Raw genomic sequence first — 15,685 nt, 5'->3', positions numbered from 1 at the left:
AGCTGGTAGCCCAGCTTTGGGGCAAGCAGAACTTCCTATGGGGACAAGACAGAGAGGCTGGTGAACTGGGGACAGGTGTGCAGAGCTTACCAAGTGAGCTCATGAGCTCTGTGTTCTTTTTTTTTTTTTTTTTTTTTCCGGAGCTGGGGACCGAACCCAGGGCCTTGCGCTTGCTAGGCAAGCGCTCTACCACTGAGCTAAATCCCCAACCCCGAGCTCTGTGTTCTTGAGTATCATGTCATGGTAAAGGAGACAGTGGGCCACGTGAAAGAGCTTCCATTCTACCTGGGAACAATGGTTGTCACATTAGTAAACATTGGCAACTCTACAGTGATGGTTTCAGCTGATGCAATGGTCAGTGATTGGACAATGTTCCCCCCAACCAAATGCAGACAAAAGACCACATCCATGGGAAGGGTCTTGTCTGTATCCCGTTTACATACTACTTCCTATTCCTTCAGATTCACCCTCACACCCTTGTGCTCTCCCAACCCCAACCAAAAAAAAGAAAAAAAAAGAAAAAAATACATCAAGTCCAACTCTTGTTGTCTATTATAACCCCTGGAGCATGGTCAATCTCCCGGGACCAGACCCTTAAAGATAACTGAGTCCTTTCCCACCCCCCACTCCAGAAGCCATGAACTGTGTAGAGCTATACTACAGTTTTAAAGGACTTAGAGTTCCTATCTAGTCTCTCTCTCTCTCTCTCTCTCTCTCTCTCTCTCTCTCTCTCCCTCTCCCTCTCCCTCTCCCTCTCCCTCTCCCTCTCCCTCTCCCTCTCCCTCTCCCTCTCCCTCTCTCTCTCTCTCTCTCTCTCTCTCTCTCTCTCTCTCTCCTCTCTCTCCTTTCTCTCTCCCCCTTCCTTTCTTTCTTTCTTTTTTGGTGGGGTGGGCTGGGGGAAGAGGTTGTCACAGAAGTCTTCAATGTCTCTCATTCTCCATTAAGAATCTACAGTCGGGCTGGAGAGATGGCTCAGCGGTTGAGAGCACCCGACTGCTCTTCCAGAGGTCATGAGTTCAGTTCCCAGCAGCCACATGGTGGCTCACAACCATCTGTAAGGAGATCCGATGCCCTCTTCTGGTGTGTCTGAAGACAGCTACAGTGTACTCATATATAATAAATAATAAATAAAAAAAAACATTTAAAAAAAAACAAAAAAAAAACAAAACAAAAAAAAAAAAAAAAGAATCTACAGTCATTGATTCCACTGCAAAAGAAGCCTCCTTGCCCATAACAGCCAGTGGCAGCATAGACTAAAGATATCTACACAGTCCCTCCAGCTTCTAGGAAGGGATCTCAGAGTCTCACTACAATTTGGTGTCTCTTTTTCTTTTTAAGTTTAAGACTTTTATGTGTATGTGAGTTTGTGTACCACATGTGCATGGGTGCCTACAGAGGAGGGTGTTGGATCCTCTGAAACTGGAGTTACAGGCAGCCACCCAACTTGGAGGCTGGGAAACAAACAAGTCCTCTGGAAAAGCAGCCAGTGCTCTTGATTAACCACTGAGCCATCTCTCCAGCCCATCTTTGCTGCTTTTTCATAGGATCTAGGTTTAGTTCTCAGTACCTACAAGGTAGCACCTGAAAGCTCGCTCTCTCTCTCTCTCTCTCTCTCTCTCTCTCTCTCTCTCTCTCAAAAATAAAATAAATCTTCAAGGTATAAACAAAAAGATGCACTGAATCCAGGGTAGTGCCTGCAGTTGGTTTTAGAGCCAGTTTCCATCCTGTGATTTCCAGGGATTGGATGTGGATCTTCCAGCTTAGCAGTAAGCTCCTTTACATGCTGAGACACTTTGAACGTCCTGGAATAATTTTTTTGGTCTCTCCCGGGTGCTCTCTCATGGGTGAAGACATTTTGTTCCTTTCCAGGAGAAGTTTATACAAACAAGTCAAACAAGAGGACATCACCCTAGGTTTGGCTTCTCCAGGGTTTTTATTTGGAAAGCAGCAACAGAAACATATAGCAACTTAACTTAATGAACTTAGTCTCCAGCTGCCCTAGAGATCAATTTGATAGTGTGACCTAAGGTTCATGCTATCACTAATATTGTTGACATAGCCTACCAGGTACACAAGATTTACTAGGCAGGGCATTCCAAGGTTTAGAGATGATCCCCCAGAATCACGGGAAATGGCCAGGTCTGTCTGGAATGTGCAGGGTTTGAGCAATCCAGGTCTGCTAAGTCAACCCTTTACTGCGCAGTGGCATACAGGACTGGGCTGTCATCAGTGGCCAATTGACTCAGTGGTGTAGATGGCAGGAAACAGTGACTCACTCAGGTTGCAAGATAGATCCTGGGGCAGTTCTCACATCTCTGGAAACACATTGGGAAAGCGTGAGTTCAAGATGAAGTCTAAAAGCTGTGCGGCTTTTGCCTGTCTTGTTCTCTTGGCTCACTGGTTTGAAAAGAAACCAGCTGACCTGTAGAGAGCCTGTGGACAGGCTGCTGTGGTGAGAAACTGAGGTTCTCTGCAGAAAGCCCTGTGAACAGGCAGCTTGGACAGGAGCCTGCCTGCTGCTGCAGAGTCTTCAGATGTCTGCTGTTCCTGTGAACACTTCATTACAACCTCATGAAGCCGGTTGGAACCACTCAGTGTGAGCTGATCCAGAGGATCCAGCAAAGTGGGAGATGATAGATATTAAGCTTCTAGGCTTGGACGAGTTGGGTGGCATTGAGAACTAATATTGGACAGCTGGGTGGTGACAGCAAATGGCTTTAATGCTAGCACTCGGGATGCAGTGGCAGGTGGATCTCTGTGAGTTCAAAGCCAGCCTGGTCTACAGAGTCAGGACAGTTCCAGGACAGTGGAGACTAAACAGAAAAAGAAACAAAACAAAACAAAAAAAACAAAAACAAAAACAAAAACAACAAAAAAAAAAAAACTCAGGTCAGGCCGTTTATTGCCAGTACTAGGGAGATGGAAGCAGGTGGATCTCTAGATTTGAGATTTGGATATCTCACCAATCTGCCCTGGGTTTGTTTGGTTTGGAGACAGGGTTTCTCTGTGTAGTCCTGACTGTCCTGGAACTTGCTCTGTAGATCAGTTTAGCCTTGAAGTCAAAGATTCACCTGCCTCTGCCTCTCCCAACTGCTGGGATGAAAGCTGTGGGTCATCGTCTATTGGCTCAGGGGTGTTTTTCTTGAAAACAAAACAAAGGGGGGGGAGAGAGAGAGAGAGAGAGAGAGAGAGACCCAACCCCGATAATGGACATTTTTATAGACCGCATGAGCATGGCCCCATCACTCACAGACGTGCATTAGAATATATTCATAATTATTTGCTCTAGGGGCTGGGGATTTAGCTCAGTGGTAGAGCGCTTACCTAGGAAGCGCAAGGCCCTGGGTTCGGTCCCCAGCTCCAAAAAAAAAAAAAAAAAAAAAGAAATAATTATTTGCTCTAAATTCTTTTTTTTTTTTTTCGGAGCTGAGGACCGAACCCAGGGCTCTACCACTGAGCTAAATCCTCAACCCCTATTTGCTCTAAATTCAACCATAAACTACTCCACGTACCAGCCCTCCACCGCATGGACGGGAGAAGACTGAATAAGCCTGTGAGAAGATGATGGCTTACTTAGAGTTTTGGCCTTGAGTTCGCCTCTGCTTCCAGGGTCTGGCAACCTCAGGCCAGGCCAATTCCAGAGACCAACCGTCAAGCGACTCCGGGTTGTCATAGCAACACTGTTCTCAGGTCCCTGATTGGTCATCAGATTTAGTGAGCCTGCATTATTAGCATTGTGAGGAATCAATGTCTAGCCCCTCACTCGCATCTAACATCACCATAGCAACACGAGTTTTGAAGCCAAAGCAAGGCCCCATCTTGATCTTATCACACAATGGCAGGGAACCTTTCTGACCTTTGAGAAAGGCTGGAAATCCCCAGTAGAATGAAGCCTCTGATACCACCGGTTCCTCCCTCCCCCACTTCAGGAATGGAGAGTTAGAGACAGGACTTGGTGAATTGGGGGCCCCATGATCATAAAAGGTGAGACATTGACCGAGCATGGTGATGAATGCCTTTTATCTCGGCATTTGGGAGGCAGAAGAATTGGATTTCTGTGAATTCAAGGCCAGCTTGGTCTACATACTGAGTTCTAGTACAGCTAGGGCTATGCAGAAAGACCCTGTCGCAAAAGAATAAAACAAGTAGATAGTACTGAGGCACTTGAAATAAGTAAACAGACCCTGAGGCTCTGTAGTCAGAATGGTAGATTTGTCTGCCTAGGTCCTTCATCTGCCTTCTGAGGTCTGTCCTTGTTCCCAAAATGCCTTAATGCTGTCTCTGACACACTAACCGAGCTCAGTAAATACTATCTATGGATGAATGAACTCCTTGCAAGTGGCTTACTGTCACGCATTTATAGAAAGCCCAGGGGTACACTTGGGAGACAAGAAAGTTGCCTCCACCTTCAGGGATCCAAGGTATTGTGACCTAGGATGAGAACAATGCTGGAGTAGAGTGAGTGTCAAGGAATAGAGTGGTTATCTGCCAGCTTGGTGTGAACACAGAGGCCAGAGCCCAGGAAAAGGAGATGGGTTGGACTGGAATGATGGCTCAGATAGTAAAAGTTATAGCCTGAGTTTAGTCCCTAGAACCTACATGGTAGAAGGAGAAAATGACTCTTGCAAGGTGGTTTATGACCTCCACACACATGCATGGCACACACACACACACACACACACACACACACACACACACACACACACACACTAATAATTATAAACATAATAATTCTTTTTTAAAAAAGAGATGGTGCTAGCTGGAGAGATGGCTCAGTGGTTAAGAGCAGTGACTGCTCTTCCAGAGGCCCTGAGTTCAAATCCCAGCAACCACATGGTGGCTCACAGCCATCTGTCATGAGATCTGATGCCCTCTTCTGGTGTGTCTGAAGAGAGCTACAGTGTACTCATATACACTAAATAAATAAATCTTTTTTTTTTCTTTTTTTGGAGCTGGGAACCGAACCCAGGGCTTTGCGCCTCCTAGGCAAGCGCTCTACCACTGAGCTAAATCCCCAACCCTAAATAAATCTTTTTTAAACATAGGCTTGGGATGATGAGGTGGATTTTTAGAAGGAATGAGAAGAGAAGCCAGCCCAATTATCCTTTTCTGTGAAGTTTCTTTTTTCTTTTGTTTTCATTTCTTTGTTTCTTTTACAAAATATTTATTTATTTATTTATTTATTCACTTACTTACTTGAGACAAGGTCTCTCTATGTTGCTCTGGGTATCCTGTAACTTCCCATGTAGTCCAGGCTGGACTCAAACCTGCCTCTGCTTCCCCAGTGTGGGATTAAGGCATGAGTCACTATGCCTGGCTTACCATGATGTTTCTTAAAGTCCATTGTAGGCAGTGGTATGTAGGAAGGCACCAAGGTAGTAATTAGCTGATGTTATGGGCTCTGCCACCAGCTTCCTCTTAGGAGAAGAGAGAAGGTCCTAGGTTTCAGGCTCCAGGATGAACAGGGGTGAAGATGCTGTAGTACATCTAAGAGGCAGTAGATTAAGTCTAGAAATCAAGGCCCTTCGGCCTCTACCCAGCATTTACATTGTCCATTAGCCTTTGGTTGGTTGTGCCAACTATAAGTGTAAATGTAAATACAGCTCTGGGATCCCTTCCTAGACCCCTGCACCACTGTCAGGCTGAACTCTTCACCCTCTGTGCATTGCTAGCCAAAGAGCCCTTTCTGGATCTTTCAGACCAAGGCTGCATTCACCTACCCTCACTTGCCCAGGTTGGGATGAAGGAAGGCAGGGGTGAGGCAGGCCTATCTTTGAGACCACATGTCCCACTCAGTGGGCTGAATAGTAGCCTCCAAAAACACTCACTTTTTGTTGTTGTTGCAAATCCTGGGCAGTGGAGACTTATCTATTCCCAAGAACATAATTCTAACACATAACATAGTCTATCACATAACATATAACACAGTCTAACACATAACATAGTCTGTCACATAACATATAACATATAACATAGTCTAACACATAACATAGTCTATCCGTCCCCGCCCCCTACATCCCTTTTCTGAGTGAACGTCTCTCTATATAGTTCTGGCTGGCCTGGAACTTTCTGTGTGCACCAGGCTGGCCTTGAACTCAGACATCCCCTGCCCCTACCTCCTGAGTGCTAGGATTAAAACTGTGTGCCACCACTCCTGGCTCTGATTCCTTTTTTTTTTTTTAATTGGATATATTTCCTTATTTACATTTGAAATGTTATTCCCTTTCTCGGTTTCTTGTCCATAAGCCCCCTATTCCCTCCCCCTCCCCCGTAAGGGTGTTCCCCCCATCAACCCTCCCCTAGTAACCCCCTTACATCCCCCTTCCCAGAACATTCACGTTTTAATCCGTGGATTATACTTTATGTGACAGAATAGACTGTGTAGTTGTGATGAATCTAAAAATGGGAGGCTATGACTGGTGGACAGATCTGTAACCCCAGACGCTCAGCAGGCTGAGGCATGAAGGATTCCAAGTTCAACAAAGGCCAGCCTGGAAGACTCAGTGAGATTGTCTTAAAAATAAAAATTCAAGCCAGGCGTGGTAGTGCACACCTTTAATCCCAGCATTCGGGAGTCAGAGGAAGGCAGATCTCTGAGTTAGAAGTCATCCTGGTCTACAGACCGAGTTCCAGGACAGACAGGGTTATACAGAGAAACTTTGTCTTAGAAAACAAAACAGCAGGGGCTGGAGAGATGGCTCAGTGGTTTAGATCACTGACTGCTCTTCCAGAGGTCCTGAGTTCAATTCCCAGCAACCACATGGTGGCTCACAACCATCTGCAACACAATCTGATTCCCTCTTCTGGTGTGTCTGAAGAGAGTGACAGGGTACTCACTTATATAAAATAAATAAAATCTTTAAAAAAAGAAAACAAAACAACAAAAACAAGTGAACGAACAAAAATCACCACCAACAGCAAAAAGTCAAGGGCTGGAGAAATGGCTCAGTGATTAAGAGCACCTGCTGTTCTTGCCAAAGACCCAAGTTCTGTTCCTGGCACCCACATTAGGTAGCTCAAAATTGCCTGGAATTCCATCTTCAGAGAACAGACCTCTCTCACTTTTTTGGGTACATACACAGAAACATATACATACACATAAATACATAATTTAAATTTTTTAATTAAAAGTATAAATAAAATTCAAAAAAAGACTGGACATGTAGGTCAGTAGAAGAGTGCTTACCTAGCATTTGTGAGCTCTTAGGTTCAATCCTGAACATCCCCTACACCCCCTCCCCTACAAATCTTGTTTGTAATTGTCTTGGATTATCTGGCTAGGTGGGTTGGTCTAGTATATTCCTAATATTTTTATAAGTGAAAGAAGATAGCTCCAATGTCAAGGAAATTTGGAGATGCATTGTTGCTGGGTTTGAGGGAACCACAAACTAAGGAAGGGAGTCTAGAAACTGGAAATCTAGAATCTCCCAGAGTCTTCAGGAGGACCTGGGACTGTTGGCTTTCCCAACTTTATTGATTGGTTATTGATTTTTATTATGAGGCAGAATCTCACATAATCAGGCTGGCCTCAAACTCACTATGTAGCTAAGGGTGGCCTTGAACTCCTAGTTTTACTGCCTCTAACTTCCAAGTCTAGACCACCAAACGTAGTTAGGTACCTCAGTTTTTGCCCCATGATAGGATCTTAGACTTCTGAACTGCAGAGCTGTGAGGTAATGTATGTGGTTCTAAGACATGGAGTTGGGGATAAGTTGTTACAGAGAAAACTACGAGACCACTCACTCTGCTCCCCTCTGGATCAGCCTGTGAAACCAGGCAGTGTGGTTCCGGTGATCCAGTGCATTGATGCCACCCTCGTGGGTGACGTTGGCACCCAAGTGTGAGCCAAGAACTGGTCAGGGAAGATACACCCTTGGGTTCCCTGATGTTCTTCCTCTGGCTTCATCCCTGGGAAGAAGCAGCTGCGCTGCTCCCACAGACGTGCTGGGACCCATGGCAGCTGGGAGCTTACAAGCTTAGTGTGCCCATGGGCATTCCCAGACTGCCTATAGGTCATCCAGGAAGCAGTCACTCCCTGGCAACTGTTCTGAATCAACAGATGCCTGGTGCTGAGGACACACATGTAAATAAACCACACAGAAGCCTCCAGATACGTACAAGTCACATATCATTCTGGAAAACTCTGCCCATCCTTAATATACAGTGTCTCATGTCAGGTGGGGTGAGGTAGGAGGTGGTTTTAAGGGGGCCCTCTGATCAGCTTATGCAGAGAGTAGCTGCCTTCCTCCAACTCTGTCTAAGCCAATAAAGCATTTGGGAGGAAGAGAGGAGCCATCTTCTACAGACGTAAACACTTGAAAGACTTAGACTTTAGCTGAGGCAGAAGGAAGGCAGAGCTGATGGAACCCAGGAGTAGCTAACAACATCTTTCATGTTCGCTAGGGTGGGCCAGACCTTCCCCTATTGAATATTTCTGTCTGAGCTATAGTAGGCCTTGGCTTTCTTTTCTTTTTTTTTCTTTTTCTTTTCTTTTCTTTTTTTTTTTTTTTTTTTTTTTTTTTTTTTTGGTTCTTTTTTTCGGAGCTGGGGACCGAACCCAGGGCCTTGCGCTTCTTAGGCAAGCGCTCTACCACTGAGCTAAATCCCCAACCCTGGCCTTGGCTTTCTAAGCTCCGATGACCACAACTATTCCACAAGATATTGAGTCAGATCCAGAGACCAAAGTCCAGAGGAGAAGTCGAAGTTCTCAGATCAGTTTGGGATTTACTTCTCAAATGGGAGCTAGTCTCCAGAAGTTAGGGCCCTCCCTAACCCTAGCCAGGCCACACTTGCCCCTCCAAGTTGGAATTTTCGTCAGGTGTGCAGGTGCTGAAGTTTACACACTAGCTATTGGAAGCAAGACACATGATCAGAACAGCTGTTTTGTGCTCCCAAGATGGGCGCCCCAAGGCCCTGTAGTGACCTTCAGCGCCCCCAGAGCTGGCCAGTACTGTTTCCAGCTGGGGGCCGTGCTGGTGATAACTCGAAGTACTCCTAACAGCATTCCATCAAGATCAAGGCTACAGTGCCCTGACACAGTTCTGTGTAGATGACACTCGGGGACTGGCCGGCTGGACTTCCACAGAGCTGAGCACTGGGGACACCCCATCTAGATCTACAAAAGAATGCCGTTCATTAAGGTCATGGCCAGAGTACCTTCAGCTGATGGTCACGGGAATTACAGATGTTCTCAGAGTATTCTTGTAGAATAATTACCGTGGTTTGAGAGAGTTCGTGTCCTTCCAGTCCCCGATTCGGAGAAATGGGCGCTTTAGTATGCATTTTGTTACTGCCTTCCAAAATGCCACAGAAGTCCCCAGGATAGGCGACTGAGCCTGCAGCGGGGAGGCATTTATTGCTGCAATTGCACCCTCTTCCCATCAGTCCAAGCCTTCCGGTCCCAGCTAAGGTCAGTCTCTGCGTTTGGTGTTTGATCCGGTGATAAATCTGGGGTCTCCTGTATCTCCACTGGGCCCTTGGTTGCCTCAAGCTCGGGCGTGTCCTTGGTAGTCTCTGTCAGGGTATCATCCAGGTCAGGCTTTGTGGGGCGTCGTGTCCAGGTGTGGGTCCAGGGCGCCACTGGCGTGGGTCGCGGTGAGACCCAAAAGCCATTTTCAGGGGCCAGCGCCACGATCTGAGGCCTCGCAGGGCTGGAGGTGGTGACATGAGGGATGAGGAAGAAGATGTAGACACCAGAGACCACGAGACCCGCAGCCACCAGCACAGCCAGTGCCACTGCCGCATTGAAGGCCCACGCTGGACTGCTCAGGGACAGGCGACGTGACAGCGGGCGGCCGAGGCGCAGCGGGGGTGGAGGCGGTGGGGCGCGCACTGTGCGGCTCTTGCGTGGCCCGGGAGAGGGCGGTGGTGGCCGCAGATACAGGAGCCCCCGGCGTCGGTCAAAGCGCACAGAACCCTGGCGTGGCAGTGGCGCGCGCGCATCGCAAGGCAGCAGACCGGGCTGCGTGGGAAGAGCGGGCAGCCCCCGGCGCGGGGCCAAGCGTGTGGGCGCACGGCACATGGGGCAAGCCACTGCATCGCCGCCACCCGCGGTAGCCAGCGACAGGCGTGCCAGACATTCGAGACAGAATACGTGGCCGCAGTCCAGGCGTTTAGGCAGCTTGAAAATGCCGTCGAAGGGTGACACACAGATAAGACATTCCATGGGAGATGCAGGGGGTAGGATGGGGCCTGAGCCAGGGGTGCCATCGCCCTCCTCCTCTTCAGCATCCTCATCTTCACCTCTGCTAGGGAAGTTGGGTGCAGAGAGGGTACTAGGGGAACCAGGACTAGAACCCTGGGAGGTTCGGTGGCGGCGAAGCCAAGGCAGCCGAGGACACGGCATTCAGAATGGACCTATGAAGAGCTCAGGAAGGAACCTGGAAGTTATGACAGACGAGATTTCAGAGAGGAGCAGAGGTCTAAGGAAGCAAATTAGTGAGGGCAGGGAGTCCTTGTTTGGACCTATTGTCCCCAAAGGTCTAGAGACAAACTGGGTAAGACTGAAGCAGTAGCTTCAAAGATACAGGATACATCTTTGGGAAGATTCTAGAGGATCAACTCCAACCTGAGGAATAAATAGCCCCCTGGAGTAGTTTTAAGACTCCACGGAGCATTCGCTAGGTCACCGGGGGCCGGCTAAGGTGCCTAACAGCTGCGAAGAAAAGTAGTAAACTCAAGCTGTTAGAACGAATTCCCCAAACAGAAATGACCGGCTCTGGCCACTTTCAAGACACCCACCTGTAGACCTCCTCGTGTAGGATCACAGCGTCTCTTCAGTTCTGACCCCAATTTCTGGCTCCTCTAGCAATAGGTAGCTAAGTGCTCCTCCCAGGAGTGCACCTGACCTTGGTCCAACCCTCTAGGTTCCCATATACCTGTCAAACCCGTCCAGCGACTCGCCACGCCCCCAGGCCCCTCCTACAGGCAGTCTGATTTATACCAAATGCTGGGGTGGGGGGTGTCTGCTAATGGCTCAAGACTATGGACCACTTTTCAAAGCCTCCACAACTGGTCTCTCTAGGGGCACTTGAAGCATCAACACAAACCATACTATGATAGTTTTTTTTGGGGGGGGTTGGGGATTTAGCTCAGTGGTAGAGCGCTTGCCTAGGAAGCGCAAGGCCCTGGGTTCGGTCCCCAGCTCCGGAAAAAAAAAAAAAAAAAAGATGTCATACTATGATAGTTAACAAACTGGATCTACCTAGAACAGACCTAACACAAGGTCCACAATACCATGCTAGGAAGGTGAGCATCCCCTATACCATGGGAGGCACCCTTCACCCTAAATGACAGACAAGCACACGGGAAGATGTAACTGTCCCAAAGGGCACACAATTTATTAGGCAGCAGCTGGGAAATCAGCGGTTAGACTTGGCCACACGCTCCAGTTCATCTTTCTTCTTGATAGCATAGGAGTTGGAGGAGCCCTGCAAAGATAGGTGGTTAGCTCTGAATGCTAGACAAGCCCCCAGATGCCCAACCGGAATGGTATGCCCTGATCTACCTTGGCAGCATTAATGAGCTCATCTGCAAGGCACTCAGCGATGGTCTTGATGTTCCGGAAAGCAGCCTCACGAGCCCCCGTGCACAGCAGCCAGATGGCCTAAGACAAGACAGGCAGGGCTCAGGCCTCAAAGGGTCCTTCCTCCCGGTGACCTGGGACCCATCTCAACAGATGCCAACCACTCACTACATGTGGGAGTTGATACCTTATCAGATAGCTGATCAGAGAGGGCTGAGAAAAACTGGGGCCCTGACTAACAAGAGATTTAAAGAACTGCCAGCAAAATATGTGATGCTCTTGACTGGAACCCTTAATGTCATGTTACTCAGGCATCAAGCAATTTACTCTGTGCCTTTCGAGTAGCTAAAACTATAGGTAGGTGTGTATGCCACTACACGACAGACTCATAAATGGATCAAGGAGAAAACAAAACAAACCCGTTGTAAAAGTACACACTAGGAATGAGATGAACCAGACTGGGAAGGCTGGACTACCATCTGCCCCATACAGAGTAAAAATCCAGGAAGGTTTCCTGGAGGAAGTGAGGCTCCTGGTAAAACATGCAAGACAGGACCCCACCCACTCATACTGATGGTTCCTGCCCCACCCCTTCACAAGCCTTTGACCCACCTGATTCACTCGGCGAAGTGGGGATACATCCACAGCCTGCCGTCTCACTGTTCCAGCCCGCCCAATGCGTGTTGAGTCTTCTCGGGGGCCACTGTTGATGATAGCATTCACCAGGACCTGCAGAGGGTTCTGGCAGAAAAGGGGGCTGTGAGCCTGATATCCACCCCCAACCTCCTCAACCCTAAACAAGGTGGCAGGGTCACAGGTGATGCATCTGGCATGTATACCATGAATCAAGGACAAAACCTTACCTCACCAGTGAGCAGGTGGATGATCTCAAAGGCATGCTTGACAATTCGTACAGTCATGAGCTTCTTGCCGTTGTTACGACCGTGCATCATCATGGAGTTAGTAAGGCGCTCCACGATGGGACACTGTGCTTTGCGGAAACGCTTGGCAGCATACCGTCCTGCACTGTGGGGCAGGTACTTGGCATACTTCTCCTTCACAGCAATGTAATCCTGGGTGGCAAAGAGAGGAGCGTGAATGAGCAGTCAGGAGCGGGACCAGCCTCAGATAGATTTAGAGGAGACTAAGAACTGGCTCAAGCCATGGCATGTCCCCAGCAGGTTGTGAACATGAGCTTTAAGAAAACCAAACCAGTGACTGCTCATGTCACACTCACCAACATAAAAGGGAAGAGTGCTGCCCTGCTGGATTCACACTTCTATATCCCAACACTTGGGAGACAGAAGGATCTCTAGCAGTTCAAGATCAGCCTGGTCTATTATGAATTTTAGGACAGCCATTGGTACACAGTGAGACCTTGCCTGGGGGTGAGGGGAGAGAACACTTCCTGTAATATGCAAACAAGGGTTTGGATTTGGTTTCTACAAGAAGTAGTTGCACTTTCTGTCAGGCAGGAATGGCATGCACTTTTAATTCCAGCAGCTGTGAAGCAGAGCAGGGCATACTTCTGTGAGTTCAAGGCCACCCTGTTCTACACAGAGATACAGGACAATCAAGGCTACATAGAGAAACCCTATCTGCGTTTGTGGGGACCCAGGGAGCAGCATTACAGGGGCTGGAGAGATGCCCCAGAGTTTTGGCTGCTCTTACAAAGAACCCAGCTTCAATTGCAAGCACCCACATGGCAACTCACAACTGTAACTTCAGCAGCTCTGACAATCTGTCAGATATATATGCAGACAGAACACTAATGCACATAAAAATAACTACATTATGCAAAAAATGTTGCAACGGACATTTTATTAAAAAAAAAAAAAAAAACTGAGACAATCTCCTAAGTAGCCCTGAAGTTCACTATGTAGTACAGGCTGGTCCAGTACTTGGAGATCCCCGAGCGCTGGGCTTAAAGGTATGCACCACTGACTCAGGATGCTATGGACACCTTGGATTCCTCAAAGAGGGGAGGGCTGTCCAGTGTACTTTAAGGACACTTGGCAGCACACCAGCCCTTGGTAGATTATTCTGGACTACCTATGAGACAAAACCACATTTACTATCCTACCTGTTGCCTACGAAGTTCCTGGTAGGTACACATTGCACCTCAGTGGCAGTGTGTGCTGGCCTAGGATGTGAAAAGCCCTGGCTTCAATTCCTAACATGACAAAAATGATTGTAGACCTCCCCAAATAAACTCACAAAAATAAACTAAACACCGACTAGACAGGACTCAAAATCCTTTAGATATAACACGTAGGTCCTGTTGTGTCCTTTCTTTCTGTTTTGTGTATACATGTAAGTCAGGGGACAACTTGCAGCTGTCAGTTCTGTTCTTCTGCCCATGGACTCCAAAAGTTAAACTTACATTGTTAGGCTTAGAGGCAGCTGTCTTTATAAGCAGAGGCACCTTATAGGCCCATTCTGTGGCATCTTTAGAGATAACAGATATATATCAATGTCAGCACTCAGGGCAGAATGCAGATGATTAGCTTTCCCCACTAGACAAGGGTTTCAGGCTAGCCTCAGCTATGAGATTGCCTTAAAAGGGGATATGAAGGCAAAAGCAAATAGTTCCCATACTAATTTAGCCATAAAATAGCACCCACAGCCATCGACATTTTGCAGGGGAGGGCAGCAGGGAATAGCTCATGTAGCTTCAGCTGGCCTCATGCTCAAAACTCCTCTTGCTGTAAGCTGATAGCAGCAGCTTAACTGACTCTGACAGGGGTGCCAACACTGTTCAGATGGCTAAAGCCATCTTTTCAACTGACCATACCCACTAACTAAATATACAAATGAAAAAGGACACCAAGTCAGGTGTAGTGGCACATGCCACCAATCCCAGCATTTGGTAGACAGAGGCAAGGCCAGATCTCTATAAGTTCCTAGCAGGCAGCAAGGGCTACACAGCGAAGAGACAAAAGATTAGAAAAATGGGAAAGCCTGGAGAGATGGCTCAGCAGTTCAGAGGTTCTGAGTTCAATTCCACATGGTGGCTCACAACCATCTGTAATGGGATCCAATGTCCCCTTCTGGTGTGTCTGAAGACAGCTACAGTGTACTTACATAGAGTTCACACCTGGTCTCAATCAAAAACTACAAACAACCACCAAGTTCCTTTTACCTGTAGAGAAATATCGTTGATCTGCACATCATCAGTGCTCCATTTCCCAAAGAGCTTGATGTCCGGGGTCTCTGCCACCGCGGGTGTGGCTGTTTCCCATTCAGTCATTCTGGGGACAGGATAATGGTAAGAAGAAACCGTTATTGCCCTGCCACGCTGGAGAAGTCACACCCCAAACTCTTGAGACTAACTCCCACTTTGTGGCAAACTGAGAAGTTAAGAGGAGACCCAGAAGCGTTGAGCTTCTTTCCAAACCTAGGAAAACCACTCACGTAGGGAGCATCTGTTTTTTCCTCAGGATTCCAAAGTAACCCAGCAGTCACCAAGTTAAACAATTGGTACATAGACCACAGTACGATGGCTCATGAAGCTCAACAGCACCTATCCGTCCCAGACTCCCTCCCATTGAGCATTTATAAAGCTTCCACCCTGGGAAAAGCCAATAAATTGCTTTCAACAGTCAAATATGGCAATAAGGACTAGGGTATAAATACAGAAGAACAATGAAAATAAAAGTTTCCATCCGCGGCTGACTGGAGAGAAACAAGGGGCTGTTACCGACTAGAAAATGTGTACTGAGCAAGAGTCATCACAAAACTAAGAGACCCCTGATTTATGTTTGTGGTACATAACCCAAGTGATTTCCCTAGAGTCCTGAGTGTGCAAACAAGTGGCGGAGAGTAACTCGGCTCGCCCGAGTTTCCCTAGGCACCCTTTCCGGAGGGAAAAGGTGAGGTACAAACGGTAAGGCTCCGGCTTCGGGTTCCACCTCCGGACCCTCAAATGTGTCTTAGAACACTAATAGCCACCTCTTTTGAACTTCGTACCCCTCCGCAGACTCACCTGAGAGCGCAAACCGGGCTTCTCAGTCGATCGGCGCGGACCACGCGCAGTTCTGGCACAGACAGGAAGAGGCCGAACGTAGCAGGCCAGCGCTTTTAAGTAAAACGAAAACTTCCGGGTCAAAGGTGGGGACGCACGCGCAGTTGAAAACGGCGTGCTGTTCGAGCCGTTTAGAA

The 15,685-nt window shown here is 47.8% G+C and overlaps 2 protein-coding genes and 2 long non-coding RNA genes across 5 annotated transcripts; 1 reads left to right on the top strand and 3 right to left on the bottom strand.

Annotated features, from left to right (window-relative positions):
* Positions 1 to 1,914: 1,914 nt before the first annotated feature.
* LOC102552901 (KH homology domain-containing protein 1-like) lies at positions 1,915 to 3,685 on the bottom strand. The gene is made up of 2 exons (XR_001835652.3): positions 3,574 to 3,685; positions 1,915 to 2,315 (listed from the first exon to the last, which is right to left on the bottom strand). It is a non-coding gene; the product is annotated as a KH homology domain-containing protein 1-like (long non-coding RNA).
* A 160-nt stretch (positions 3,686 to 3,845) lies between these two features.
* LOC134482890 (uncharacterized) lies at positions 3,846 to 6,527 on the top strand. The gene is made up of 2 exons (XR_010059589.1): positions 3,846 to 3,984; positions 6,372 to 6,527. It is a non-coding gene; the product is annotated as an uncharacterized LOC134482890 (long non-coding RNA).
* Positions 6,528 to 8,114: 1,587 nt separating this feature from the next.
* Positions 8,115 to 10,784, bottom strand: Rnf225 (ring finger protein 225). The gene is made up of 2 exons (NM_001109334.1): positions 10,741 to 10,784; positions 8,115 to 10,356 (listed from the first exon to the last, which is right to left on the bottom strand). Exon 2 carries the CDS (start codon positions 10,343 to 10,345, stop codon positions 9,353 to 9,355), a length of 993 nt encoding a protein of 330 aa, NP_001102804.1. The 5' UTR covers positions 10,346 to 10,356; positions 10,741 to 10,784; the 3' UTR covers positions 8,115 to 9,352.
* A 524-nt stretch (positions 10,785 to 11,308) lies between these two features.
* On the bottom strand, positions 11,309 to 15,606 carry Rps5 (ribosomal protein S5). 2 transcript variants are annotated; one of them, NM_001277243.1, is made up of 6 exons: positions 15,510 to 15,606; positions 14,667 to 14,775; positions 12,388 to 12,597; positions 12,137 to 12,265; positions 11,507 to 11,605; positions 11,309 to 11,429 (listed from the first exon to the last, which is right to left on the bottom strand). In NM_001277243.1, exons 2-6 carry the CDS (start codon positions 14,772 to 14,774, stop codon positions 11,361 to 11,363), a joined length of 615 nt encoding a protein of 204 aa, NP_001264172.1. In that variant the 5' UTR covers position 14,775; positions 15,510 to 15,606; the 3' UTR covers positions 11,309 to 11,360. The 2 variants fall into 2 exon arrangements, with proteins under 2 accessions (NP_001264172.1, NP_001264173.1); NM_001277244.1 differs by lacking the exon at positions 11,507 to 11,605.
* Between the last annotated feature and the right edge of the window lie 79 nt (positions 15,607 to 15,685).

The sequence above is a fragment of the Rattus norvegicus genome, chromosome 1, assembly GCF_036323735.1.
Source record: "Rattus norvegicus strain BN/NHsdMcwi chromosome 1, GRCr8, whole genome shotgun sequence".
Taxonomy (NCBI): domain Eukaryota; kingdom Metazoa; phylum Chordata; class Mammalia; order Rodentia; family Muridae; genus Rattus; species Rattus norvegicus.
The sequence above is the reverse complement of the archived record's forward strand: the minus strand, read 5'-3'. Positions and strand labels throughout refer to the sequence as shown.